This window comes from Ambystoma mexicanum, chromosome 13, assembly GCF_040938575.1.
Source record: "Ambystoma mexicanum isolate Mex_15411 chromosome 13, UKY_AmexF1_1, whole genome shotgun sequence".
Taxonomy (NCBI): domain Eukaryota; kingdom Metazoa; phylum Chordata; class Amphibia; order Caudata; family Ambystomatidae; genus Ambystoma; species Ambystoma mexicanum.
This window is the reverse complement of record NC_090938.1, coordinates 659686663-659714146: the sequence shown is the minus strand read 5'-3', so window position 1 is coordinate 659714146 and position 27484 is coordinate 659686663. Positions and strand designations below refer to the sequence as shown.

The 27484-nt window shown below is 45.9% G+C and overlaps 1 protein-coding gene across 1 annotated transcript in view; it reads left to right on the top strand.

Annotated features, from left to right (window-relative positions):
- Positions 1-27484, top strand: part of NPEPPS (aminopeptidase puromycin sensitive) — a 1690513-nt gene that overhangs the window by 1149619 nt on the left and 513410 nt on the right. Inside the window, exons 13-14 of the mRNA XM_069634659.1 lie at positions 11549-11658; positions 23770-23833. Of these exons, the coding sequence (XP_069490760.1) occupies positions 11549-11658; positions 23770-23833 (174 nt within the window). The remainder of the gene's footprint in view (positions 1-11548; positions 11659-23769; positions 23834-27484) is intronic.

Genomic DNA, 27484 nt, shown 5'->3' with positions numbered 1-27484 from the left:
GTCGAGAGTATTAACACTCCCTAGGGGGGTGAAAACATCTTGCATAAGATATGAACTGGCGCTAATATCTCTGCACGCAAGAATCTGTTGGAGCTTGTTGAGCTTGTATCGAAAAACCTGCAGTCGAGCGCAGATCCCACAGTTTGAGATTCTTCATAATATCCAACCTGGAAACTCCAAAATTAGCCAGATGTGGATGAAAAGATGTGAGACAATTCTGAAAAAATACGACATAACGGTCGATCTGCTTCATGAGAACCCGGATGCAGCTAAACTAAAGATCTGGCGGACAGACTGGGACGAGACATGTGCAGAAAGAGCTGCTGCTGGAAGTTCGAGTCATGCTCCATTGGAAGCACGTGCCTTTAACAGCCTTCAGAAGTATGTGTCTTTATTTCCCAACTCTCAGGCACGCAGACTGTTTATGCTGTTTAGGCTAAACATGTTTAAAACGAAGGATCGCCTCCGATCATGGAGGAGCTTTGCCCATCTAAGCCCGGAATGTAGGTTATGTGCAAAAGGTCCTGAATCACTAAAACACCTAGTTTTATTTTGCACCAAATTGAGATCTGAGAGGACCATACACTTGGGACCATGGAGCTTAGCCCACCCATCATTGTGTGCGGATGAGTGGTGGAGTTCAATGTATCAAGGAACCGATCTAAAATTAATTCTGCCTCTAATAAGACTGCTGGAAACCATAGAAGCACGTTTATTGTCATTAGGGGAAAGCATTTCGGGGAATGGAGCCCGTGGTTGAAGGACTAAACATGAAAAGAGAGGAGAAAGCTGTAATGAGGGAAGGAACTTGAATGGGGCAAGGGAAATTTGGTGAAGATGTGTGGATGTTTTGCGTTAGATTTTTAAAGGTTTGTAAAAACCAATAAAAAAATAAAATAAAAAAAATATTTGATTTATATAATACGTTAACTTTCAAAGGTACTGCTTCAAAGCACTTGTGTGGCACATGTAAGCCTGGAATGAGGTTACACATCCTAGTTTCCTGTTTACTTAGTATACAATATGTGAACTGACAGTTGGGCTACATATTGTGAGGAATGTTTTTGCTAAGCCACCACGAGTTACAGAAATTCAGGTGCGTTAACGTAATTCATATTACAAAGAAACATTAACAAAGTTGATGTATGTAAGTAGGTAAGTCTGGTAACAGTTAGCAAAGACAAGGTAGGTAGAGTCAAGGTTGTCTGGTAATATCTAAAAAATTGTTAGCACAAGAAAATAACTTCAGTACATTTGGATGACAAACTCAATCAAGAAGCAGAGAATTCTGCGGCCTGGCAGTGAAGGCTCTTTGATCTTGCAAGTGGGAAAAAAATGAGAAGGAACTACTGTCTCAAGCACAAGTGGACTCTCTAAAATGGATGCGGAAAACATGTAAAAGCAGAGATCGTGACATAAGGAGAGTTCAGTAAAGATGTCATTAACGATCGTGAGAAAAGAGTGCTCCCTGGTTCGGGGAGGGGTTGTAGTTCAACTGAAAATCAAAAACAAAGTGATCTTAGAAACGTAGGAAACAAATCTACGAAAGTAGTAATTGCTAAAGGTAGAAATATGGCATCCAGCCTACAGAAGGGAGGAATATCCATGCAAGGAGGCACAGTGATAGAGTCCAGGAATTCTAACGAGGCTACTCATAAAGAAGAAATGAGCGAAGATTTCAAGAATAGAAAATCCACAACCTCATTGGGAAATAATGATGAGGAGAAAACAGACTCACAAAAGGTAGTGTCGGTTAAAACGACAAAAACTTCTGTTAAGGATGACCTGTAACTCAAGGGCCTTTACTGTCCAAAACAGACTACCATAAAAAGTGCAGAGACTGAAAAGAAAACAGTAAAATCAACTGCCCTAAAGGAAGTACAGAAATCAAAAAATATTAAAGGAACCCAACGGGACCGAAATACAGGGGCAAGATCTCTCTTCAGAAACAAAAATACAAAGACCTATTTCCACCGATGAGGGTGGAAAATAAAGTCAGTAAGTCACCCCCAATAGTTAGCAAGCAAGCAATAGGAATAGAAGAGAGTGAAGAGGATAATGACTCTGAGCCAGGAAACTGCTCTCAAGACCTGATTGATGATGTGTATTTCTATATTAACGAAGTTGAACAGGCTCCTGTAGCAAGTCCAGTGGTCCGAGCCAACGGGAATCCGAGTACAGGGCATTTCCAAAATGCTTGACTAGTGGAGATAGTGAGAAATAATGGCTCCCTAGATGCATCTGATGAGGAAATTAAAGAGGTTGAAAATGATTTTCTTACACTGGACCAAAAAAGAATACGAATGGACCGACAGAGTGAAAAAAAACGGAAAGACCACACAAAAATAGAAGTGATTATTGATAAAAAGAAATCTGGAACCCCACAATGCCAGGCAAGAGTAATAGTAAAAATAACAGCAGAAGAAACGATTTTAAACAAAATAAGACAACAAGAGAAGACGAATTAAAGATATTAATTGAGAATATCTTACCTGTCAACGATGAGTACAATCTAAATCGAAAGAACGTCATGCAGCTATTACAGTGTGTCCCCCATTTTAGGTCAATAACCTTTGAGGACATAGCTGTGGTGGGATACGTAGATGAAGAGCGGGTTGACCATGTGATACTGCATTTGAAGAACAAAGCCACAAAAACGCTGTTGTTAAAGGAAGCAAAGGAACTCCAGAAAAGAGGATAAGATTTGAGAGACCTCCAAATAGATAGTGTAACGGCGTCAAAAGAAGAGAAGACAGCACAACCATCATTTAGGGAGGGTGAAGACCTTTTACAACACAAGTCTCAAGGATCAAAAAATAAACAAAAGAGTTTAAAATAATGGTGAAAAATAACTACACGACAACAAATAATCATACCGCAACTAAGAATTTGGGAGGAACAACTAACATCAGTGAGCACTGGTCGTGGGTAGCAAATTCTCTAGCATCGAACAACAAACAGAAGTAGCATGATGTGAAAGCCCAAATAAGCCAGGATACAGTAATCTCCTTGAACACAAGGGGTTTCAACCACTTAATAACTAAAGAAAATCACCATCTAAACAATGCCACCCTAATATGTCGGCAAGAAATATTGCTAAGTGATCTACCGACAAGTAGGATTTTTGATATATATGAATAAAGCCATAAGGGGACTGCAGGGGCGACCGTCGGCTGGTCTGTTGATATTGGTAAAAAAAAGGAAATGGATACTGAATAACAAAGAAGGGAAATCCAAATAAATACGTACTGTGGGTACTACTCGAAATTAGGGAGATAGACATTGAAAAGGTAACGACAACCCTAGTGATCAATGTCTATTGGAACCATGTGGGAATAACTGCAGACAGGTTATTACCAATAATTATAGATTTCTAAGAACTGATGCAGCTGAAAACATCAACTTGGACATACTAATTTGTGTCGATATAAATATAAGATGCCTAAAAGCCAACGACCATCCACAGATAGATGATTTAAGTATGGGCTCTTCTAATGCAGCAAGATGGATACCAATAGCCTACGAGAGTAACTTATCAATGTTGAATGGCCAGACAAAGGGTGATATACCCGGTGGAGCAAGATGGTCTAACGGAGTGGGGGAATCCACAATTGGTTATATGTGGACCTCACCCACAATGCTGCAGAAAATAAAAAGCTTTAGAATCATTGATCAAGATGACAGTGACCACAAAATATTGGAAGCAATTTTATTGCCGGTACAAAGAAAAGAGAAAAAATCAGCAAATTTGGGGTTACAAAACCTTAATCTGAAGCCAGCAGGAAACCAGTTGCGTTTAACCACCAAAGATATCTCGAAATTAAGTGACAAAATTATAGAATCGAACAAACAACTGGAATACAAAACCCTGCTTGTAGTACATCTGACAAGAAAAACTGGCCTAAACCAAGACGCAGTGTCTCCAAAGCATCAGTATAGCGCTGAATTGGTGGCTAGAAGGAAACAACTGAGGCGAGAAATAAGACAGTTGAAAAAATTAAATCAAAAATTCCACAATACGAAGGACATAGCCCAAGTTCAACAATGCTACAAAAACTGGCTCAGAGAATTTAAATTTAGGAGACTGCAAGAACAAGGGGAGCATATGTTGAGGTCACTTCAGAATGCAACAACGGGAGATACATGGAAGATCATTAATGAATGCACCCTAGACCAACAAGAGAGGCTGATTAGTGGGGTGGCGGAACAAGACTGGATGTCACATTACACTCAAGTGTTCAAAGGATATGAAGATGAGTTGATACAGTGTTAAGATGGCACAATGACTCCCTGGAAGGGTATGATGGAGATAAAAGATCTAGTAGATATAATTAAAAAAAAAATTGAAAAGCTCCTCCGCTGCCGGACCCGACAGTCTTTCCAATATTCATTTGAAAAAAGATCCAAGAAAATGGGCTGTACTGATTAACATATTTAAGCCGATAGTGCAAAAGAAAATCCCAGGAGTGTGGAATAAAAGCATTACAGTTACTATCTACAAAAATGGGAATCAGGACGAGCCGAAGAATTATCGTCCCATATCCCTTTTATCAACAATTGGGAAGATCTTTGCCGCAGAACTTCAGCGGAGCTTGACAAGCTGGGCAGATAAAAATAACATTGATTGCCGACAAACTGGTTTTACCAAGAGAACTAGTACGGACCGGCATCTCCTCATATTAAATATGCTCAAAACAAATGCACAAAAATCCAACAAAGAAGTACACCTTGCATTCATAGACCTCAGTCAGGCATTTGACATGGTGCATAGAAGAAAACTATGGGACAAATTGATAAAGTGGAAGTGCCCAAAAGAGCTGCTGAACCCAATAAGAGCATTACATCAAAATACAACACAAATTCGACTTGAGAACAAAAGAGCGCTGACTCCAGAAGTCGCAATAAAAAAGGAGTGAAACAAGGTTGCCCGCTGGCAGCTACTCTTTTTAAGCTTTATATAGCGGATCTTCCCATAGTAACAACGAATATAAGGCATTTTCCTCCAAAGTTGAATGAACAGGTAGTACCAATAATTTGCTATGCTGACGACATAGTATTATTGGACGAAACAAGAATTGGGTTGCAGCGGCTGTTAAATAACTTGCAGGCATACATGACATCTAACAACCTAGTGATAAACAGTGACGAATCAAAGGTCGTCACATTTGAAGTGTCATGCATACACTATCTATGGCTCATATAAAGGATACAGGTCTATGACCACTTAAAGGATACAAGTGATGAGGATATTCTCGGATCCTTGCCTAGACAGTAACGGCTTGATTTGTGGATTCAATTTAGACCTTCCAAATGATGTCACTCTGACTGAAATTCACAGCCAGAGAGAGGAATCGCCAACCAGTGAGAAAATAAAATATAATGAATTTATGTGTAACGCTATTGAATCTTCAACCTATTCAAGAAAGTTTAACACTACTAACCTGTTGACGTGGAAATAAAATGACCAGTTCCGCCAGAAACTCCAAGCAATTCAGGAATATAACAACGATGAGGAGGGAATGTTAGTATGGGATAAAATCCCGAACGACACGAGGATCGCACTAGATATCAGGTTGGTGCACCCCCGGATAGCGTCCACCAGTCTTGTGCACTTGTGATATTTTGGAGACAAAAAAAATGTGGAGTTTGACGGAAGATTATCCTTGCCCTTGAGATGAGGAGTAGTACTGCAGAAGAGACATCCAGAACAGAATAGGCTGGCTTATAAACCTATAAGCATAATTTATAATCAGAACAAAGTCTTGTAATAATAAAGCATGGACGGGACGTCCAGTTAAACTACCTTAGTGTTCCAGTAAGAAAAATATGCGTGCATTATGCTTAACCCATCATGCAGTTATTAAACGGAGTCCAGATGCGAATCACGCAAGCCTCCAAACAAGTCCAGGAAAGCCGATGTGTAATGGAAACACATGCGACTACACACGAGTACAGGAGTAACAATGAACACTGCAATTGAAATCCAGGAGAGCCGCCGCTTTGTGTGTGTCTCACACGTGACCACAATGACTGCAAGGTCAGCCGCTGTTGCACGTGAATCAGGATGAGATTCCAGCCAACAGTGATTTTCCGGAGTGAAAGCAGCAAGAAGGATTCACGCCGGTGGAATACCCAAAGCAGCAATAAAGGAGGAATACCAAAAGTATGCGAGAACGCAGATAACTGGAGCTTTAGCCTCATAGAAACACGATCAGAAGCAGCGAGCGCGGCCATTCACGCTGCTAATAACGTAACTGAGTAATCACGTGACGGAAGTCTGGTCACGTGACTCTAACGGCGTGCGTAGTGCAAGCAAAATGCCTCCCATGAGAAGAAGGAGACTTAAGGATGGGAGCAGTCAGACTTCCAGGCAGAACATGGAGGAAGTAAAAAAACTCTCAATAAAAAAATTTAAATGGCAAATCAGGGGCGAGCAATTGGACATAGTTTCCGAGATCCGATACCTTGGTATAAGGTTTAACACCTCCAGCATAGAAAGTAAATGGGAAGAAGAGTTACTTACAAAAGCAAAGATGCTAAGCTCACAGGGCAGCATCATAAATGGAAGATTTGGGACATTTTCTCTTGCTCCGGTGAGAATGTTTTACTCTCAGAAAGTGGTTCCTTCACTAACTTGTGGAAGCATGGAAGCGAGGCAGGGGTGAACTTCAGCCACAGCATCTCGCCAAAATTAGAAAGCATTTTCTGGCAGACCATATTGAAACTGCCAAAAAACATTTCAATAGTTGCAATAAGAGCGGAATTATGCTTGAAGTCTATGGAAGCAAAGATGAAATGGAACTCTTTGTGTTCTGAGGAAAATTAGCGAAGAAAAACCTGCAAAAGGTTACATAATACTGGTGGAAAAGGGGAAAGGAAAAAATGCTGATCTCCTAAATACCTGGAAAAAGGAATGTGTATGCTAGAAAATAGATGCTAGACGTCTTCAGTCTTGTAGATTTGGATTCATCTTTGAATGAGTTAATATCTAACCCAAATCAAGTGAAGGAGAAACCTCTGAGAGCTGACTGGATCGCAACAAGAGAGGCCAAAATGGCACTCAAAAACAGCGAAAATATGGCTAAGGAAAAATCGGAAAAGAAACGAGATACCGGACTACTTAAATTCCCCTCTAGCTTCTACAGAGAAAGTTTGATGAAAATCGGGTTGGATGTCTATCCAACCAATGAATACAAGAACCGGACAGGCAAACGAGGGGTTATTAATGGAAACTGTAGATTTTGCCAAAAAACAAATCAAATGGAAACAGCCTTTCACCTGCTATTAGAATCCAGAGCAGAAGACAAAACGATACAACACATGTTGAGTACATACATGGCATCAGCTGGAGGAAACTGTATTGAGGAATGGTGGGACATTTTTCTACAAGGACATATCCACAAATTCACATGCCAGGGGATAAACTTCATAGAGAGGATTCTCCATAATATGGAGACTAGTATGGAGGCAACCGCTATTGATGAACGGGGAAGTTGTGAAAGAAATGTGAACACTTTGTGGTACCGTGGGAATGAGGGATTTTAACGGATGGGAATGTGATTAAAGTTTACAAATGTAAAACAAAATTGTCACATTAATAAAAAAAAAAGAAAATAGCTAAATGCAGTCTGGGGCAGAAGTGAGTCATAAGGTAAGTGTGGTAGTCAACTATAGGAGTAATGGTGGGGAGAGGAGGTTATTTGGTTAATGTGTGCAAGCATATCTGTTCATGGAGCCACTTTTTACCATAATCGTTCTAACCTCTTGGGTGTATTCTGTATTTAGGTTTTTAAAATCACGCTTGCATAGTATGCATTCTAAATAGGCTAGACCAGAATATCAAGACTAGTTACTACAATTTAGCTTTATTAAAAGAGAAACCAAATGTCAGATAAATGTAGTGGCTTGTGCCTTATTAATTCTTAAGAAGGTGGGAATTGTCTGTGTGCGCTACTAAAACTCTTTTGAGCGGCACTCGGAAAGAAGCTGCGCAAGCGCACATGGCACAGCTTAGAGGGAACATTCAACACCGGTCCCACCAATATGGTCAGACTGGCTCTGAAAATTGTTTGTTTATATAGCGCTTTAATCCAAAGTGCTTTACAGTATAACAAGGTACAATAATGAAAGAAGCATATTTACAAACATGAAACAAACCAGTGATACAGTATGTAGAACTATTTACTTAAAAAGGAGGGGGGAGGGGGGGAGGTAGGTGATGGGGGTTACAATGTCTGATTTCAGGTCGGTGGGGGCAAGGGGGAAGGAGAGGGGGCGGGGAGGGGGGAGCCCCTGGTGACCTCATACGTCCCCTAGTGGTTTCAGTGTCCAATTTGAGGTCAGCGGGAGGAGGGAAGGGAAGGGGGGGCAGGGGATATGAGGGGGGAGAGGTAGAACGGAGAGTCAGGGGTGTTGGAGAAGAAGGGCTTTCAGAGAGGAGCGGAAGGATGCGTAGGTAGGGATAGAGCGAGGTAGGGAGTTCCAGTGGGGGAAGGGCCAAGAGCTGGAAGGAGCAGAAGTGTGAGGACGCACATGGGGCTAGAGGTTCAGTGAGAAGGTAGAGATCGGCTGAGCAGAGAGAGCAGGAGGGAGAGTAAAATGAGAGGAGGGAAGAAAGATAGGGGGTGTAAGGTCATGGAGAGATTTGTAGACAAGACAGAGGAATCGAAATTTCAGTTGCGAGAGGAAGGGAAGCCAGCCGAGTTGAGAGAGTAAGTTAGGAATAGAGTCTCGAGGGCCAAGAAGACAGAGTACGGATAGAGGAGTGGTAGATGGATTTTAGGGGAGTCAGGTGAGAGACAGGGAGTCCAAAGAGGAGAGGAGGAGTAGAAGAGGCGGGAGAAAATAAGGGAGGAGATTAGAGTTTAGAAGCGTGGAAGGTGAGAGAGGAGCGGATCTTGCGGATGTTGAACAGGCACGAGAGGTTAGAGAGATGCGGTTGAAGAAGGACTGAGAGGAGTCAATATGGAGGCCAAGATTGTGGGCATGGGTCGAGATGGGGAGATTGGAAGGGGGGAAGTGGATGAAAGGAGGGGGGGAGAGTGTTAGGAGGGAAGAAAAGCACTTTGGTCTTGTCCGTATTGAGGGAAAGAAAATGGGATGACATCCAGTTTTTTATGGCCGTAAGGCAGGAAGAAAGTGTGGTGGAGGTCAGAGGTGAAGGAAGAGAAGGAGAGAAAGAGTTGGGTGTCATCAGCGTAGAAGTGGCGGGAGATGTTGAAAGAAGAGATGATGGGGCGAGAAGGGAGGTATAGAAATAGAAAAGAAAAAGTTCAAGTACAGATCCCTGGGGGAAGTTGGAGGAGGTGCAGCCTCCCCAGGAGACAGTAAAGGCTCGATCGAAGAGGTAAGAGGAGAGCCAGGAGAGGGACAGAGCCTTTGAAGCCGAAGGAGGACAGAGTGCTAAGAAGTAAGGGGAGATCTACGGTATCAAAAGCTGCAGAGAGGTCAAGGAAGATGAGAATGTAGGATAGCAAATAGTGAGGCGAGAATTATGTACTTAAGTGAGAGCAGTCTCAGTGAAGTGTTTAGGGCGGAAACCAGACTGAGGTGAGGAGGAGGAAGTGAGAGGAGACGAAAGCTGGGAGTAGTCTAGGCGCTCAAGGAGCTTTGAGATGAAGGGGAGAAGTGCGATTGGTCTGAAGTTGGAGGCAAGAAGAGGGCTAGCAGAAAGTTTCTTCAGGATACGGATGATGGTAGCATGTTTGAAAGCTGAAAGAAAGGTAGCAGGGGAGAGGCAGATGTTGAAGGTGGTGAGGTAGGGGATGAGGAGAGGGTAGATTTTGGGGATGAGGGAGGTGTGGATGGGATCAGAGGGGGCGGCAGTAGGGTGAGTTTTGGATGGGAGACGCAGGCAGGGGTGATGGGAGAGAAGGTGGACAAGTGAGCGGAGATGGAAGAGGAGGAGGAAGAGTGGGAAGGAGGGGCGAAGGAAGGAGAGGAGAGGATGTTTTGGCGAAGAGAGAATTTTGATTCAGATGTGAGGCAAGCGTCATAGAGAGAGTGATTTGAGAAGTAAGAGGATTGGTTAGTCGGAGAAGGGGATTTGAGCCAGCGTTGTTCGAGGCGATGGAGGAGGCAACACATGGACAGAAGGTGAGAGGAGAGCCAGGGTTGGGAAGGTTTGTGAGAGGGGGAGAAAGAAGTAAGAGAATAGTTAGTCAAGACTGGTGGATATAGAGGAGGACAGTGAGGAGAGGGCGTAATCGGCCGAGAGGGGATGAGAAATCAGGGAGAGGGGGAAGGGAGGAAGAACAGGAGTCAAGGAAGGGTTGAAGTTGCGGAGATCGTGACGAGAGAAGGAGGGGGAGGAGGAGGAGGAGGAGGAGGAGGAGGATGAGGAAGGAGAGGGGGGAGTACAATGAGGAGGGGGAGGAGTGAAGGAGAAGGAGAGCAAGGCATGATCTGAGAGATAGTTGGGAAGGGACGATACGGGGGAGGAAGAGTAAGGTGAGAGACAGATGAAATCGAGAATGGAGCCAAAGGAGTGGGTGGGGGGGTATGAAGGGGAGAGAGGAGTTAGGAGTCGAGTAAGGAGAGAAGAGGGGAAGAAGGAGATGGGGTTGAGAGAGGGAGGTTGAAATCGCTGAAGACCGAGAGAGGAGTAGGGGAGGGAAAAATGAGAGAGAGAAGATGATCCAGGTCTTTTTCAGGGGCAATTTCTTTCAACAGGTAAGTAGACATGCTCACCTACCAAAAGTCTGGCAAAAATGAGTGCATACATGGTGATTCCCCTATGTGTACCTTCAGCCCACCAGTCGCATTAAGGAATTGGAAACAAAGGTTTGGCAGCTAGCCAATTAGGGTGGTCCCAAAAACCTCACAACACTCAGGCCCACCTCCAAAGGAAGGTCCAGGCCCAAGAACTTGTCTAGACCAGTTCAAACCAAGACAGAGGGTGCCAGATTGGGACATCCCACATGTGCACAACAATCATTTTAGAACTGCTTTTATGCTTTCCCAGAACTGAGGAAACCCCTAAAACAAAACAATATAGTAGGGCTTAAAAACAAACCATTGGTACCTCAATGGCTACTCTAGAGGAACATGTGGCTACTAATGCAGTAAATCGGCTTTGATCCTTAGTGAAGCCAAAACTTATAAGCTTTCACCAGCCTACCACCCTAAAACGAATATAGGCTGATAAAACCGCCTGTGTGTATGAAGGGAGTGCATAAAAAGCATCCCTGAGCCTGGGATCTTTATGTATGACCCAAGACCATATACAGGTATGGAGTGAAAGAGATGTAGTGGCAGGAGGACTTGTCCGTGTGGACCACCAAAAGCAGTAAACTCCCTAAAACAAAAATGCAAAAAGTGTAGTGTTGCAGGAAGTGAGACTGTTGAAGCCCTAACAATTGAATTTTATAATGGCTACACGTCCTGTTGCTTTTTTAAAGCCCTCAACCGCGAACACTTGGAAAATGGCCCTAACACTTTGGCATGCCGGGTGACTCTCTTTTCAGGTTAACAAAGAAACCAACTTTTTCCTGGTAACACAAACCATCAATTATATAGTTATAACTTATCTTCTTGTTTTTTGCTGTAGAGGACTTATGGAGCTGTTTGGAACATGCTAGTGGGAAGCCCATCGCCAATGTGATGAACACTTGGACCAAGCAAATGGGATTCCCGCTCATCCATGTAGAAGCAGAGCAGGTAACTTAAAAAGCTTGTGGCTTGCACTGCTTGCTTTGTATTGTGTTCAGTTTATATAGCGCTTTACGCCAAAGCACTTTACATTACAACAAGAAAAATACATTAGAATAAACTAGAGGCATTAAATTACAAAAACATGAAACAAACCGTCAAAAACAGTATGTAGAACAATTTACCAAGGTCAAAAAAGAGGAATAGAGCTGAGGAAGAATAAGAGGGAAGTAGTAAGGGAAGTCAGGGTGGGGGAAGAGGATGAGCTTTGAGGAGGAGGGAAGGAGGGATGAGAGGGAATGGGGAAAATAAAGAGATGTAGGAAGGAGGGAAGGAATGAGGAATGTAGGAGGGAAGTAGGGAAAGTAAGGATGGATGTCAGGACGAGGGGTGAAGAAGAAAAGATTTCAAGGAGCCGCAGAAGGAGGAGTAAGAGGAAATGGAACGAATTGAGAGAGGTAGAGAGTTCCAGTGTAGGGGAGCAAGGAGCTGAAAGGATTGGAAACAAGAAGAGGTACCCAACTTTGGTGAGTTTAGTGTGTTGCGTCCGCCGTTTTCCCAGGCTTGAGACACAGTACTCTGCCCCGTTGCAGGATAATAGCTGGCTTAGATAAGAGCAAGAGGAGTAGACCCTTTAGAAGGAAGAGGCTCTATCCTTACAGGTATCTACCGTAGCGCACATTGGAGTACTTAGAACCGCCTAAGATAGGCACTAGAAGGCCGGTAGGAAGTCAGAAAGGGAGACAGTGGTTGGCAATGCAATTGAGATCTGACTGTATCCAGTAAAAGAACAGCCTGGACACCCGAGGAGATAGCAACCTAGTGTGTATATATAGGAAGAATCTACCTGGAGCACAGGATTACTTCTGCCCCTGATGAATGTCCGGTTATTTGAAACACAAAGGACAGAAACTTATAAAAGTTGGGCTGGTTCACACAATGGGAAATGAGAAGAATTGAGTTGCCATTGTTGTGTTGTGCTAATGAAATTTTTGGCATATAATTTTTGACACTGTGAGGTGGCATGATTTTAAGATGTATATGACTATGTGATGTGTATATGTTTTTTAAACAAATTAGTGTATTACTTGTGCTGAAAAGAGGTTAATATATTAAAAATGATATTTTTTTGGTAACACTACCTTTGATGATCATTTAGAACACAGAATGCAGCCCATATTTGTTAAGTGGTTGCTACAAGAAATTGCTGTCTGAGGGTATATACTGGTTGATGTAGTTTGTTATATGTTCCTTCCTTTTGTTAAAATACATATTACTTATCCTCACTTAGTAGGAGGGAATATCACCAGAGTGTGGGGTTACCCCTGTAGAATATTATATGTCCAGGACACTAGCCATCAGAAGCAAAAAAGCTGAAGACAGATATAACAGAGATTACTCCTATGTCCCGTCCCCTTTCGTCCATACTTAAGGGACATTCCGTCCTGTCGGATGGGACCGGAGCACTTTTTGTAAAAAAGCATCAAATTGAAGAAATGTGTCCTTTTTACGTGGGGTACTGCACACAGCCTTAACCCCTCCCTCCTTAGCTCCGCCCCGCCCATCGCCCTTCAGTCCTTTTCTCTGCGCGGTTGGGGCTGGACGCACTTGCATCACGGGAAGATTTTTTCTTTTCCCGCTGTCCTTCTCATAGCCCTCTGTCTATGCTGGAGCATCTGGGATTTGCTGCTTGTTCCTCTTGCGAGCGTGGCTTAGCTAGCGCGGATCCCCATCTCTCTGCTTGGAGTGTCTAGGTCCTGATCACCGTTGGGACTCGCGTTTCTTCTGCGACTCCCTTTCAATCCAGGCACTTCAACGTCGTCTTCGTCGGTGGGAGGAGATCTTCCAGAAGGTTCCTCCGTCGCATTTCCAAATCTTCATCGACGGAAAGAATAGACGCCCGGTAAGTTCCTTACTTTTCAGGGCGCGCCAGCTGGGGGTCTCCTTCCTGTGGTCGTCCAGGTCTGGGAGGGGCTTCAAAAGCTCTGCTACCAGGGTTCTCCCTGAAGTGCCTCGCAGGCCTAATAGGCGTTCCAGGGTTTTCTCCAAGGGTTTCCGTGAGGGGCGTGCCTATACCGGATGACGATCCGAGGTCCACCGGTCAGGTGCTAATAGCCAGTATAGTCGTGCTGAGGCGTCGGGTACCGGAGTTCGCTCTGAGGTCTCCTGGTCAGGAGTTTCCCACACAGACACTGGGGTGCGCCCTGAGGCCTCTGAGGCTTTCTGTTCCGAACCATGGTTCAAGGCCCCTCCCGAGGGAGCTATTAAGACCGGACTCTCTTCTGTAGTTCCTCTTATCGAGGCTAAGGTGTGTACCAACAGAACTGAGAGGCCTATTAAGGTCTTGTCTGTGAGGTGGATTCCTCAACTTCCCCGCGCTTGCGGAGTTACCGGTTCTGTTGAGGGGGCACAGGGAGAGGTCGTCAACCGTAACTCCTCTGTTACCGGCATTGCCGAGGTTCCTCCTTTGGAGGCTTATTCAAGGAACAGGATGTCCAGTAAACATCCAAGGCCCCATAGCACCGGCTCTGCCGAGGATCCTTGTGTCAAGGCTAAGATTTCAGTCCAGTCCCATGACCAATCTGTGAAGTCAACTGCCACATCTACACATGTGATTCAGTTCTCCTCAGATGTTCACAAAATGGTGGGCCTTCCCATGTGGACTATGGTGGCCATTTTGGATTCTTCCCTCACACCCACGCTAACGACAGCGGCTGCTGGGAACCTTCTTTTCGGTGGACAACCTTTTCCACGCAAAAGTGTGAATCCGTTTCGCCAGTCCTATGACTGACGTGCTCGGATGCCACTATCACATTCGGTCTTGCTTCCTCCTACATCTGCCACATTGGTCTACGTAGACCTGGTTGGTGGCAGGCCCTCTTGGCAGCCTCACTGCGTTTGTGGGGTTATGCTCCTCATGAGAGGCCTCTGCCCACTCCAGCACCTAAGGTCTCGTCAGAGGATGCCTTTTTTGCTGGGGGGGAAATTTCATAGTCTAATGAATTCTGATCCCATGAGGGAGTACTTTAAGAGCCTTTTTAGGGAAATCTGCCCTTAAACTCCATTGCATGTCCCGACAGTTCCCGTCATGGCGCCTGTCGCCCCGACGGCAGCTCCTCCTCTGCCTCCCGGCCCTCTTCCGGCTCTTTCGCCTCTGCCTCCCTTGTCACTGGTGGACAAGACTCCAGCAGAGTGTGATGTCAATCTGATGGCGGTCGCGTCGCAGCCGGGGGATCCGGATGCCCTAGACGACCCTTTGGCAGATCAGGACAGTGAGCACCAGCCCCGCTCTGTCCGAGCATTTCACGACTGGGTACTGGACATGTCACTCCTTGACATACCAGTGCCTGAGGCACCCGCTCCGCAGGAAGGGGTGCTTTTGGGGGCGCTAGCCTTGTCTCCACAGGAGCACAATGACCTGCTCCTTCAGTTGGACGTCCTGGCCGAGGCCCGCAAGGTCTGGGATAAACCCCACACCGGGCTGCAAGTAAATGGGATTGACGCCCGTTACAGGCTTCACATGCCTGCTCCACTCCTCGACGGTGGTAGTGGCCGCCACCCTGCAATCCAAGCCGGCTTCTGCAACTTCTGCGGCTCAAGTTCTGTCCAAGTAGGACAAATTGCTCGATTCCTTGGGCAAGTGGATTTTTTCCAATTAGTGCTGTAATTGCGTCAGGCCAACGCAGAGCTCATTCTGGTGGCGGCGAATATGAAACTGTGGAGATATTTGGCTGACTTCCAGGAGTTAATCACTGTCGACAGGTTTGATGACTTTAAAGGTGACTTGTCAGACGCCGGAGTGTTGGCACAGGATATGCTGGAGGCTGCTGCGCATAATGTTGACTCCTCGGCTCGTGGCCTCATGCTGGGGGTGGACACCTAGTCAGGCTTGGTTTCATGCAACAAAGTTTTCGAAGGAGGTCTAAGATAAAGTTCTGGACCTGCCTTTTGATGGCAAAGAGTTGTTTCATTCTTCAACGAATGACAAGCTCACTAAGGCGAGCATGCAAACTGCCAAGTCTCTGTCGCTGTTCGCAAAGGCCCCAGTCAAAGCTCAGAGATCTGGGTCCCTTTCTTGATCCTCTTCAAGCTGTAGAGGGTTCCAAGATCGCAGGTCGCGCAGGACTGAACCTCCGCCGGGTAACTCCCGCCGGAGGCTGCAACGTGGCCGGTTTTTCTCTCGGTCATCAGCCTCCTCTTCAGGGACAGGTAGTCTCACCGCCGAAAAGTCTGCAAAATATTTTTTGGTGCTTGCACGAGACTCTGGTGGGAGGACGAATCTCGTCTAATCTGGAGGCGTGGCAAACAATCACCGACGACCGGTGGGTTTTGTCCATCGCTCGGGCGGGCATCTGCTTGCCCCTACCCCACCCTTCAATCCTTCCTTTCAGCAGTCAGGGACGCCCTCCCTCAGGGCCGAGGTCCAGAAGCTTCTAGGTCTCAGGTCTGTAGAGCCAGGTCCCCTAGTGGAACGAGGGGAGGGATTCTACTCTCGACTGTTTACAATGCCAAAACCCAACCAGGCTGGCCTGAGAACCATTCTAGACCTTTCCAAGTTCAACCTTTTTCTTCCCCAAGAGAAATTCAAGATGATTACGCCCTGCCCACATCGGAAATATCTGCGATTCTCCCTGGGAGTGGAGCACTACCAGTTTCGGGTGTTCCCTTTTTGGTCTCAGCTCAGCATGTATTCACGAAGATGTCAGTCATAGCAGCTTTTTTTTAAGGCTACAGGGTATTCATGTGTATCCATATTTGGACGACTGGCTTCTTCGCAGTCCTTGTCCGGTGAAAGCCTTGAGCAATCTTCAGTCTCTTCAGCTCCTGTTCAGTCTTGGGCTGTCGGTGAACTGGCGGAAATCCTCCATGATGGTCTCTCAGGATCTGATATTCCTGGGTTTCCGTTGGAACACGATCGACTGCATGGTGTACTTGACGTTGGACAGGATGGCAGATCTGTTAATCATGTGTCACGTTTTCAGTCAGTCAGAGAGCATGTCCGCCAGGTGAGCATGTCTGCCTGGTGGTTCCAGAGGCTTCTAGGCCTCATGGCCTCGTGCATGCTTGCTCTTCCCCTCGCGCGTCTCAAGATGCGACTTAAGCAGTTGGATCTTCGGAGCTCCTGGCTTCAGGCAGTAGACTCGGACACCAAGATGGTTCTGGTTCCTTCCTGCATGATGACAGATCTCCTATGGTGGTCTTCTTCCAGCAATCTGTCGGTGGGTGTGCCCTTTTAGGAGCCCTCCCCTTAGGTGACCATTATGACGGACTCCTCCCTTATTGGGTGGGTCGCAACGATGGATCATCTTCAGGTTTTCGACCTGTGGTCGCCGCAGGACAGACAATTTCACATAAATTATCCGCAGATCCTGGTGATTTTCCTGGTGCTCAAAGCCTTCAAGCCAGGGATTGTGAACAAGGTGGTCCGCATCCGCACGGACAATGCGGTTTCCATGTTTTATGTCAACAAGCAGAGGGGGTACCAGGTCTCCTCCCTTTGTAGATCTAGCCATTCAGATTTAGGAATGGGCCATTGAGCACAGTGTTTGGCTGTTGGCGGTCCACATTCCGGGCCAGCTGAATGTGACGGCAGACTCTCTCAGCCGGCGAGCGGTGGTCAGCTACGAGTGGGAACCGAACACGGAGATCCTCTCTGACCTTTTTTGCCATTGGGGCACTCCAGAAGTGGACCTCTTTGCAACGTCATCGAACAGGAAACTTCCTCTTTATGCTTCCAGGAACGGGCTCAGAGCTTCTTCCTTGGGGGGGACGCTCTCGACATTCCGTGGCACAATACAAGGGCCTATGCCTTACCGCCTCTTCCTCTGATTCACCGGGCGCTATGCAAGCTCAGGAACTCGTTGAATTGCACTCTCCTGTTCATAGCCTTTGGTGGCCAGCCAGATTCTGGTTTTCGAAGCTTCAGCATCTGTCAGTCTGCTCACCGAATAAGGCTCCTGCTGGTTCCTGACCTGCTTCACCAGAGCGATCAGCAGATGTGGCACCCCTCCCCACAATCATTCAGCTTGGCGGCCTGGTGCCTAAGTTCAAGTCTTAAGAAAGCTTCAGTTTGTCAGCGGATAATATGCGTATTATCCACGCAGTTAGAAAACCTTCAACCAGGTCTCAGTATAGGAGCAAATGGCTCAGTTTCTGTCACTGGTCTTTAGCAAAAATGCTGGACCCCAGAGAAGCCGACATGGACACAGTGCTGTCTTTCATTTCTCATCTGGCAGCTTCAGGCACGCATGTTTTGTCTTGCAGGACTTATTTATCGGCTCTTGCTGCTTACCTGTCCACGGACGCTTGCTCTTTTTCTTTGACAAACCCTGTCATTAAAAGGCACTTTGCGGGTCTATTGCATCTGTATTCTCCTGTGTGTAACCCGCATCCTAAGTGGGATCTGAATGTGGTTCTTGCTGCTTTGTCATAAACCCTTTGAGCCCATGGATACGATGGATTTGAAATTCCGTTCATGGAAAATGGCTTTTCTAATTGTGGTGACTTCGGCAAGGCGTGTGAATGAGCTTCAGGCATTGTCGGTAGAACATCCATTCCTCACTTTTCACAAAGATAAGGTTGTCCTTCGGACCAATCCTTCCTTCCAAAGGTGGTATCCGATTTTCATCTGAACCAGTCTATTTCCTTACCAGTTTTCTTCCCAGAACTGGTCTCACATGCCGAGAGGGTTCAGCATAATTTGGATGTAAGGCAAGCTCTTACGTTTTATTTGGTCAGAACATTTAATCTTCGGAGCTCTTCCTAGCACTTGGTGACCTTCGGTGACCCAAAAGGAAAGCCAGCTTCGAAAGCAACTATCTCCCGATGGATTGCTTGCTGTATTTCGGAGGCTTATTCCGTTCAGATCCTTCAAACTCCGAAGAGAATTCATGCCCATCTGGTGCACGGCAAGGCAGCTGCCATTGCCTTCCAAAAATATGTTCCCTGGGAAACCATTGCCAAAGCAGCTACGTGGGATTCCCCATCAGCTTTTGTGAAACATTACTTCTTAGACCTGAGCTCCAGGGCTGATGCTCTGTTCGGGCAAGCTGTTCTCATTGTTCTGTAAGGAGTGCTTGGTAATCTTCCAAAAGTATGGAGGAAAGGGGACGGGACTTAGGAGTATAACAAAGTTACTCACCGTAGTGACTACCCTACTCCTAGTCCATAGTCCCCTTTCCTCCATACGCCCGCCCTCCCCTCTAATAAGTATCCTCTATTATTGCTTAAATGGTCTCAGACCGGCCGATAGAAAAGGAGTGAAGGGCGATGCGTGGGGCGGAGCTAAGGAGGGCATACGTTACGGCCGTGTGCAGTACCCCGCGTAAAAAGAGGACACATTTTTTCAATTGGATGCTTTTTTACAAAAAAGGGCTCCGTTCCCGACTCACATGACGGAATGCCCCATAAGTATACAGGAAAGGTGATTATTGACTAGGAGTAAGGTAGTTACTAGGGTGAGTAAGTTTGTTAAATTGCTTTGGGGCAGCCTGTGCCAGGAACATTTTTCTGCGGACCGAGAAACTGTGAGATACAATGCCACTTGTCATTGAAAATTGTTTACCCAACTTAAAGCTGGTGCCCAACTTGATATTGGTGGTGGCATAGCAATTGAATTGATACACATGACACTTTAGGGGCAGGGTTTCAACGTCTCTGCAACAATAGTCCTGCATTAGGGACACTAGACCCAAAGCGATTGTCCATCGACTGACATTAGAGTATATTGATCAGGGTTTTTTCGATATTGAAGGTATTTAATGCCGTGCAAACCTTATAAGGTAGACTGGTTAATCAGATGGAACAAAGCAGAGGATGCTGCCAGAAGATCCTGTCATGAATTGACAGGCCTATGCCGCAGGAAATGTATTGCTTTCTTTAGAAAGAAAACAGTCAGTTCTATTGCTGGGGAATAGCTTGACTTAAATGGTGCTCGCGCTGATTACTACATTTCTGAAATAAATTGCTTTATTTATCATTGTTTATCATTGCATGTTTGATTTAGGTTTTAGAATTCTGTGACACATGATTGGTTTGACATTATTTTATTGTAGCATTGCATTTCAATTTTGCATTGAAAGGGTATGATCTATGCTTTTGTTCAGTTTAAGGTTGGATACCTAGCATTGGCCGGTGTTCTGTTGACTGAAGTTAATTTTTAGCTTTGTAAGGAGAAATTGTGCTTTGCCCGTGGGGGCATGAACAGAAATCCTTTAAGGTCTTGTTTGGAAGGGGGTTTCTTGCAGACCCTGCTCGTGAATATGATTTTAATAGAAATGTGACCTGTGCCCTCTAAAGAGATTGGTCTGATATATTGGTGTTTCATTAAAATAGCGAACTGAGGGATAGTATGTTTTATAGTCAAAATATATTCATTTACATAAATCATTGCTTTTTTGACTCAATTTACATTTGTGCAAATGATGTTCTGATGTATTTTTATGCCATTCAGTATTGCTTCTTTGTTGTGCTCTATCATTCTTTATGAAACGCATGATATTACACACAGTCAGCTGTTCTGGTACACATGCACACTTTAGTTTATATAGGGCTCTACTTGCCCATAGCAAACGGGGAAAAAAGGATGTCAAAAGTGTTCTCACTTTCCTACTCCTCTAGCCCACACTCTGACTCTACCAGGTCCCCTATGGCCACCTCAGCCTCTCCTCTTTCTTTCTCCTCCTCTCCGACAACACCTGACGATATTTCCCAATAAGTCAGATCTCTGAAAGTTTCATCCAAACAGGTGCCCCCCAATATACAGTGATAATAACAAATTAGGAATAACAAGAAACTTTTTAAACAACCCTAAAATTATGAAAAATACAGAAGTGGGCTAAGGGAATAAAACTGGTTGGGAGGGGTTTGGGATGGGATTATGGACTTACCGAAACTGGTAGCTGGGGGGCAGGGCCCAAAAGTTTGTTATTCCTGTTTACATTGTAATCACTTGGAACTATGCTCCCCTGCTTCTCCAGAATTATTAAGGGACCACGTCTCCACCCTTGCACCATCCTTGGCCGATTTCTGTAATAATTGTTTCACTACCAGATCTTTCACCTCTCTGCTCAAGCACTCCCTTGTCCAACCCCTCCTAAAAAGCCTTCTGCTGATCCTACCTGTTCGTCAAACTATTGTTCTATTTCTATCACTCCTTACCCTGTGCAAAATCCTGGAAAAAATGGCCATCTTCCAGCTTACCCTTCACACTGGATCTGTTGGTAGTCTCCATGACAATCAGTCTGGCTTCAGGCATGGAAACTGCTCTCCTGAACACCCGTGAAGATTTGCTCTCTAATCTTGATTCTAGCTCTCCCTTTGTCCTCATCCTCATTGACCTTTCCTCTGCTTTTGAAACGGTCAATCCCGCCACCCTGATCAATCAAGATCCTTGGCATCACGGATCAGGCCCTGTTGTGGCTGACCACCTTCCTCCTGGACCGACCCTCCCGGGTCCAACTTGGGGCCTTTCTCTCCACCACCTCCCTCTTCACAGGATTCTATCCTCTCACCCTGGCTCAATGTCTATTTGGCCCACTTGATCTCCACCTTCTCTTCTAACTTTCAGTGTTATGCAAATGACACTCTGCTCTTTCAGGCTTCCCTCAGCCTCCTCTCCTTCCTCGCTCATCCCTGATTGTCTATCTGCGATTCAGGATAGGTGCGCCTCCAACAATCTCTCCCTTAAAGGAATGGTTCGCCCAAAAGTTTTTATTGCCCAAAAAGATGGGCAATAATAAAACAAATATACTGGCACTTTTTTTTTAAGTTCCTATGTACAATTGTGAGCAATTCAAGCTCAAAAATTGGAAAAACAAGCACATGGGTGCATCCATTTTGTGAAATGGATGCCCGCCTGTGCTGGCTTTTGCGGCACTAATGAAGGAAATGGGAAAGCAGATTTAGGCAGAAACACTACGCGGTTGTGTTTGAAAACGCTGCGGTTTTTCTTTCCAAGTTTCTCAGGCTCGGAGGAGCCTGAGAAACTTAGAAAGAAAAACCGCAGCGTTTTCAAACACAATAACGTTGTATTTAGGTTTGCGGGCTCCTCCAGCCTGGAAAAGCTAGAAAAAAACCGCAGCTAGTGCTTATTTTTAAAAAAAAAAAATAAATAGCACTTACCGATATGCAGCTGCAGCTTTTCTGCCTGTAGTCTCTGGTCCGCGTCCTCCGAGTCCCGGCACCAATGAAGGAAAAGCCACCCAGTGGTAGCTTTTGTTTACTACAGCTGGCTGGCTTTTCCTTCATTAGTGCCACAAAAGCCAGCACAGGCGGGCATCCATTTCACAAAATGGATGCGCCCATGTGGTTGATTTTTCAATTTTTGAGCTTGAATTGCTCAAAATTTTACATAGGAACTTAAAAAAAAAAAAAGTGCGAGTATATTTGTTTTATTATTGCCCATCTTTTTGGGCAATAACATTTTTGGGGCGAACCATTCCTTTAAAGCCAGTAAAACCAAGATCCTTCTCATTGGGACACCTGCTCCCGCTTTCCCCCCATCACTCTGGTTGCCCTCCCTCGCCATCCTATGAGGCAAACAATCTTGGTCTCATCTTCGACTCCACTCTCTCCTTCTCTCCTCACATTACCGACCTTGCCAAGAAGGCCCTCTTCCAGCTGCACCTCCTCAGGGGTATTGTACCTTTTCTCACTTTCCCCCATCAGCTCGCTGTCTCCAGAGCCCTGGTTCTCTCCATGCTAGACTACTGCAACAGCCTCTTTCTCAATCTCCCTAACTCTACTCTTCACCCCCCTGTAACTAATGCAGAACAGGACTGCACAATTTATCCTTGGCCTCAAGCCCAGGGGCCACATCTCTCCTGCCCTGAAATCACTCCACTGGCTCCCAGTGGCTGCAAGGATGAAGTTCAAAACCCTCTGCATCGTCCACAAGGCTTTTTGGGGCCGGGTCCCTCACTATATCCAACTCTCTGCTAAAACACCTTCTAGAGCCCTCTGCTCAGCTGCCTCTAACTCTCTCGGGTCAGATGCTTCGCTAAGTATAGAGTGAGGTGTATATCTCTCTCCTCTGCAGGTGCCTCCCTCTGGAACAGCCTCCATGCCCCTCTCATACCTGAGCCAGACCACCTGAAGTTCCGGAAGCAGATCAAGACATTCAGGTTCTCCTCTGCCTTCTCTCTCTCGCTTCCTTTCCAATTTACCTGCCTGTGGCACAGACCGGTTGCTTGGTACCCTCAGACTCTCATTTGGTACCAGACTCCTAAATGACCAATCTTTCTTGCACTACCTCCTATCCTACCGCGCATGCAGGGGCTGTAACTGTAACCCCTACAGCCCCCCTGGCTCCTTGCAATTACCCATATTTGCGTTGCCCTGGATGCACTTACTCAGATCCATGCTGCTCTGATCGCACTTCCTCCTCTCACTTCCCCCCTGCACTTCTCGTTGTCGCACTTGCACGATCCCAGTGTCACAATGCCTAGTAGATTGTTTGTCTCGTCTCCCCCCTGTCTCTCCTCCCTTGTCTTGTGGCACCTAGAAACACTTGTGTGCAGGCGCATTATAAATATATCGTATCATATATAATAAGGTGCCAGGGTTGTACCAATGTGCTTATGTGAAAGGGTTGAAGTTCACTTACATTGAGTTCCATGAGGCGAAACACAAACCCAATAAATCACAACTACCATTGTATCATGCACAGAAAGGGTGTTGTACTCAAAGGTGGAGGTGTCTGCCAAGGTTTGAGCAATGACCCTGTGCTACGGTGTCACATAATAAGGATGCTAGGGCTTTCCTGTGGGCTAAGCCACAGGTAAAGGGAGGCTTCTCCCCTTGATGTCCAGCATTCCTTTCTAGCCAGGTATTTGCGAAACGGAATACATGACAGAATCGGTTATGCATTTATTGTTGGGTGTTGCCATGTAGATGGATGCCAAATTAAGATTGAATGCTTGGAATGATGAATAGGAGTTGAGGTATTTTATTGTATTACGTGCTACAATGAGGCGTACAAGCCTTGCTGGAAAAAATGCGTTGGTAGTGGTTTGATGGTTGCTAGTAGCCACTTCATAAAGGCAGATATTTGTGGGAGGTTCCTAAGAGATGGAGATACTGTCTGAATTTGGGCTCCAATTTCCTATTTCTTATTTTCAGAATAATGATGAACGAATATTAACGTTAACCCAGAAGAAGTTCTGTGCAAGTGGACCTTACGCTGGTAAGACCTTTCATGCTTCTCGTGTTAAAGTTGTCCATTGATCGTTATGCTCTTTTGGTTTCTGTAAACTGTGGTGGGCTTTCTCGTTGGAGCAAAGTGGCCACATGGTGTGTAAAATAAAATTTGGGAAATGTTTTACACATGGTTTAAAACCAATGCGTGATTTTCTTGGCTTTGTGTGACTGATGGGGCACAGATCTTATTTTGATGCAGATGAATATGCTTTAGATTCAGTCTGCTTTTTGCACCTTCTAAAAACAAGTGGATATCATGTGAATAAATGAAAAGGCCTCCTGACATGCACAAATATGACTGGTGACATTTTACAATTTATAGTATTTTAAGGTGCAAAACCAGTTATCACTTGCATTTTAGTGCATTAGTAACATGCCAACAGTGAATCAAAGTTCCCACATTTTCTGCTACAATAACCTTTGGCCCTGCACCAGACTTGACGTTGATAACATTGGCTCCTTCAAAGTCCTCTCCTGCCGCTTCCCGCTCACCCCAACGGACACAGTCACCTTCCATCTCAACTACAAACCACCCAAACCCAACTCTGCCTTCATCAAAGACTTCGCTGACCTGGTCACCACCATGTCCCTCACACATACCAGCATCATCTTCCTAGGTGACTTCAACTTCCCAGGTAACAAGGCCACCAAACCGATGAAGGACGCTCCCCTCAGCCTCACACAGCACACGAGAAAGTTAACATCCTTGACCTAATCATCACAGCACCGTCTTCCCTCCACTACAGCTCTCCTCTCTCACTTGACTGGTCTGACCACCTAGTTGTGCCTTTCAACATCTCGCACACCACCCCAGTCAAGCACTTCTAACAGTCAAACCTTCAGGTCCTTCAAGAACTTTCCATTGGAAGCCCTGACAGAAGCCCTCACCGACCTCCCCAACCTACACCTTCCATGGACCGAACACCCCCAACCAAATTTAGACTCTCTGCTGGAAGCACTCGACGCCACCCTCTCAGCCTCCACCTACCAATGCGTGCCTATGAAACAACTCACCGGCAAACCGAAAGTCGGCACCCTGGTACACGCAAGAACTCAACCTCTGTAAAAGAGTCCTCAGAAAACAAGAGAAAACCTGGTGCCGCTCCAGTACTGCATCTTATCTGGTGCTTCTCAAGGAACTCTGAGCAACCCGCCAACAACTATTCAACACAGCTAAGGCCTCCTCCTATCAGAATACCATAGCAGAAGCCGAAACCAAAAGCAGACCCCTCTTTAAAGCGGTCAAGCAGTGTCAACCCGCTATCCAACCCTGCTATACCACACTCCAATCGAAAAATCCACTGCCATCAACACCACCTTCATCGACAAAATCAACATGATTCGCCGGCACATAGACACCAGTTCTGCATCCACAGGCCCACCTTCTTGCAATATCGCCACACCCTCGACAACATTCAAGACACTCTCGACAGAGGCCGTGGTAGAAACCCTGGCCGCCCTAAAAGCCACATCGTGTACAGATGAGATCCTCCCAGCATCCAATCTCATGGCCCTCCCCACAGAAGCTCTCCTTCCCTACCTGGAGATCATCAACAGCTCCCTAATTCAAGAAACCTCCCCATCGACCCTAAAAACGGGACAAATCCTCCCTCTGCTAAAGAAATGGTGGTCGATGCCCTCAACATCCTTGATAACTGCTACCCCTGCCTCCTAGTTCTACTCCACCTCTTGGCTGCTTTTGACTCAGTATACCGCCAGGCGCTTAAGGACACCCTACATCAGCGCATGGGGATCAGCAACCTGGTTCAAGTCCTACTTTGCCAACTAGAAGTAGTTTGTTCAGGTGGACTCCTAGATCGCAAATGCTACTTGTCACCTGTGGAGTCCTGCAGGGCTCCATACTCTCTCCAGTGATCTTCAATCTATACATGGAGCCGCTGGGAGCCATTCTAGCCACACACTACATCGACATCCACCAATACGCAGACGACACACCTATACCTCAAGATTGACTTCATAAAGGACATCATAGGCTCAAAACCTGCCTCTCGCTGATCCAGTCATTGATGTCTAGTGCATACTTGAAGCTCAACCACTTCAAGACCGAATTCTTACTCCTCACCAACACCCAGACGTACAGACCGGGCTATCAACATGAACTCTGATGGCTTCACAACTGAGCTCACCTCCTGTGCCAAGTCCCTTGGGTTCCACTTCGACAAACACCATCAAGACACACATAGGTAAGAAAACTCTGGCACTCGTCCTATCCCACCTGCACGGGGGCAATGTACTCCTCAAAGGACTCCCGTCATCATCCCTTGTGCCCCTGAGAAGTGTCCTACACGCAGCTGCACGCCTCATCAAGGGTCTACGCAGGTACAACCACATCATCCCGGCCCTCATCGACCTTCACTCACGCACAAATCACCTTCAAGTCTTGCTGCATTATGTATAAGGCAGCACCCCCCCTCAAGTCACCCAGCTACCCTGCAGAGAAACTCTGCCTCTTGCCGGACAGCGCACCACCAGAAGCCAGGACACGTGCAGATTTGAAATCCACCGCTGCAAAAAGGAAAGGACCAGAAAACAAGCCTTCTCTGCCTAGGTCCCAAGACTATGGAACCTCCTCACGTCGGCATCAGACTCACCCCCACGCTCCTAAAATTCAGAAAAGAACTCAAAACCCACCTCTTCAAGGAGTCGCTCCTCCTCAACACCTAGGCCATCACGTCGCACCACCTGACTCGCTAGACGATGCCTGCCCCTCTCCTTCCCGCCACCCGGTACAGCTGTACCCCTCCTCTGTCCCCCACTGTATATCTGTTCTGTTGTTACCACTCAAAAGCGCTCCGTTATGCATCTGTATTGGTGTAAACCTCTGTAAAGCGCTCTGTTGCTTCTCTAAGCTAGGTCCATGCTCAATGAATACCATAATAATAAATAAAAAACATAATGCGAACTGTCGGAGGCATCAGTGAATGGCTGGTTGAAGGGTTAATTGTGCTCCAGTCTCTTCCTTGCAAAGATTGGCTTTGTTCCTTCTTAAGCATTTAATCTTCTGATAGATTCACATGCTTTGAATAATCCCTGTTGTCTGGCTTCGATTCCTCAGTACTGGCCTTGTTCAGATGTGTTTATTACAAATTAGTGAGAGGGAGTGGTGACGAATCTGAGGATGTTCCCCCCCCCTTTTTCCCTAGGTACGGAGATCTTTCCCATGGGTCCAGGGCGGTGCTTCCACAGTAAAATAGTCCAGTGGTGGTGGTGCACCGAGGGAGGATCACATGGAGGGAAGCTCCCTATCGGATTGGAGACCATTATTCTCGGGGAATACGGTATTCCTCTGCCTTAATATATTCAACCCCATCTCAAAGACCAAATCATCCTCCCCCTCTCTAGCTAGAGCAACTGTGCTCTTGCCAGGTCAGTCACTTTAATACATTTGACAAACCTAAAATACAAGAGTACTAAGTATCCTACATTTGAATTTATAGTTAGTATTGTGAAGAAGATCATTGAGAGTCAGAGGATCACTCCTGAGAAGCAGAATGAGCAGTCTAGCTCCTAATGTGATGTTATTTGCCCAAACTAATACAGCAAGCCAGTGTGGCAGTACAAAAGGAATTCTGATGGGTGATTCGGAGAGAACGATCCAAGACGGAGGAACTGCGGG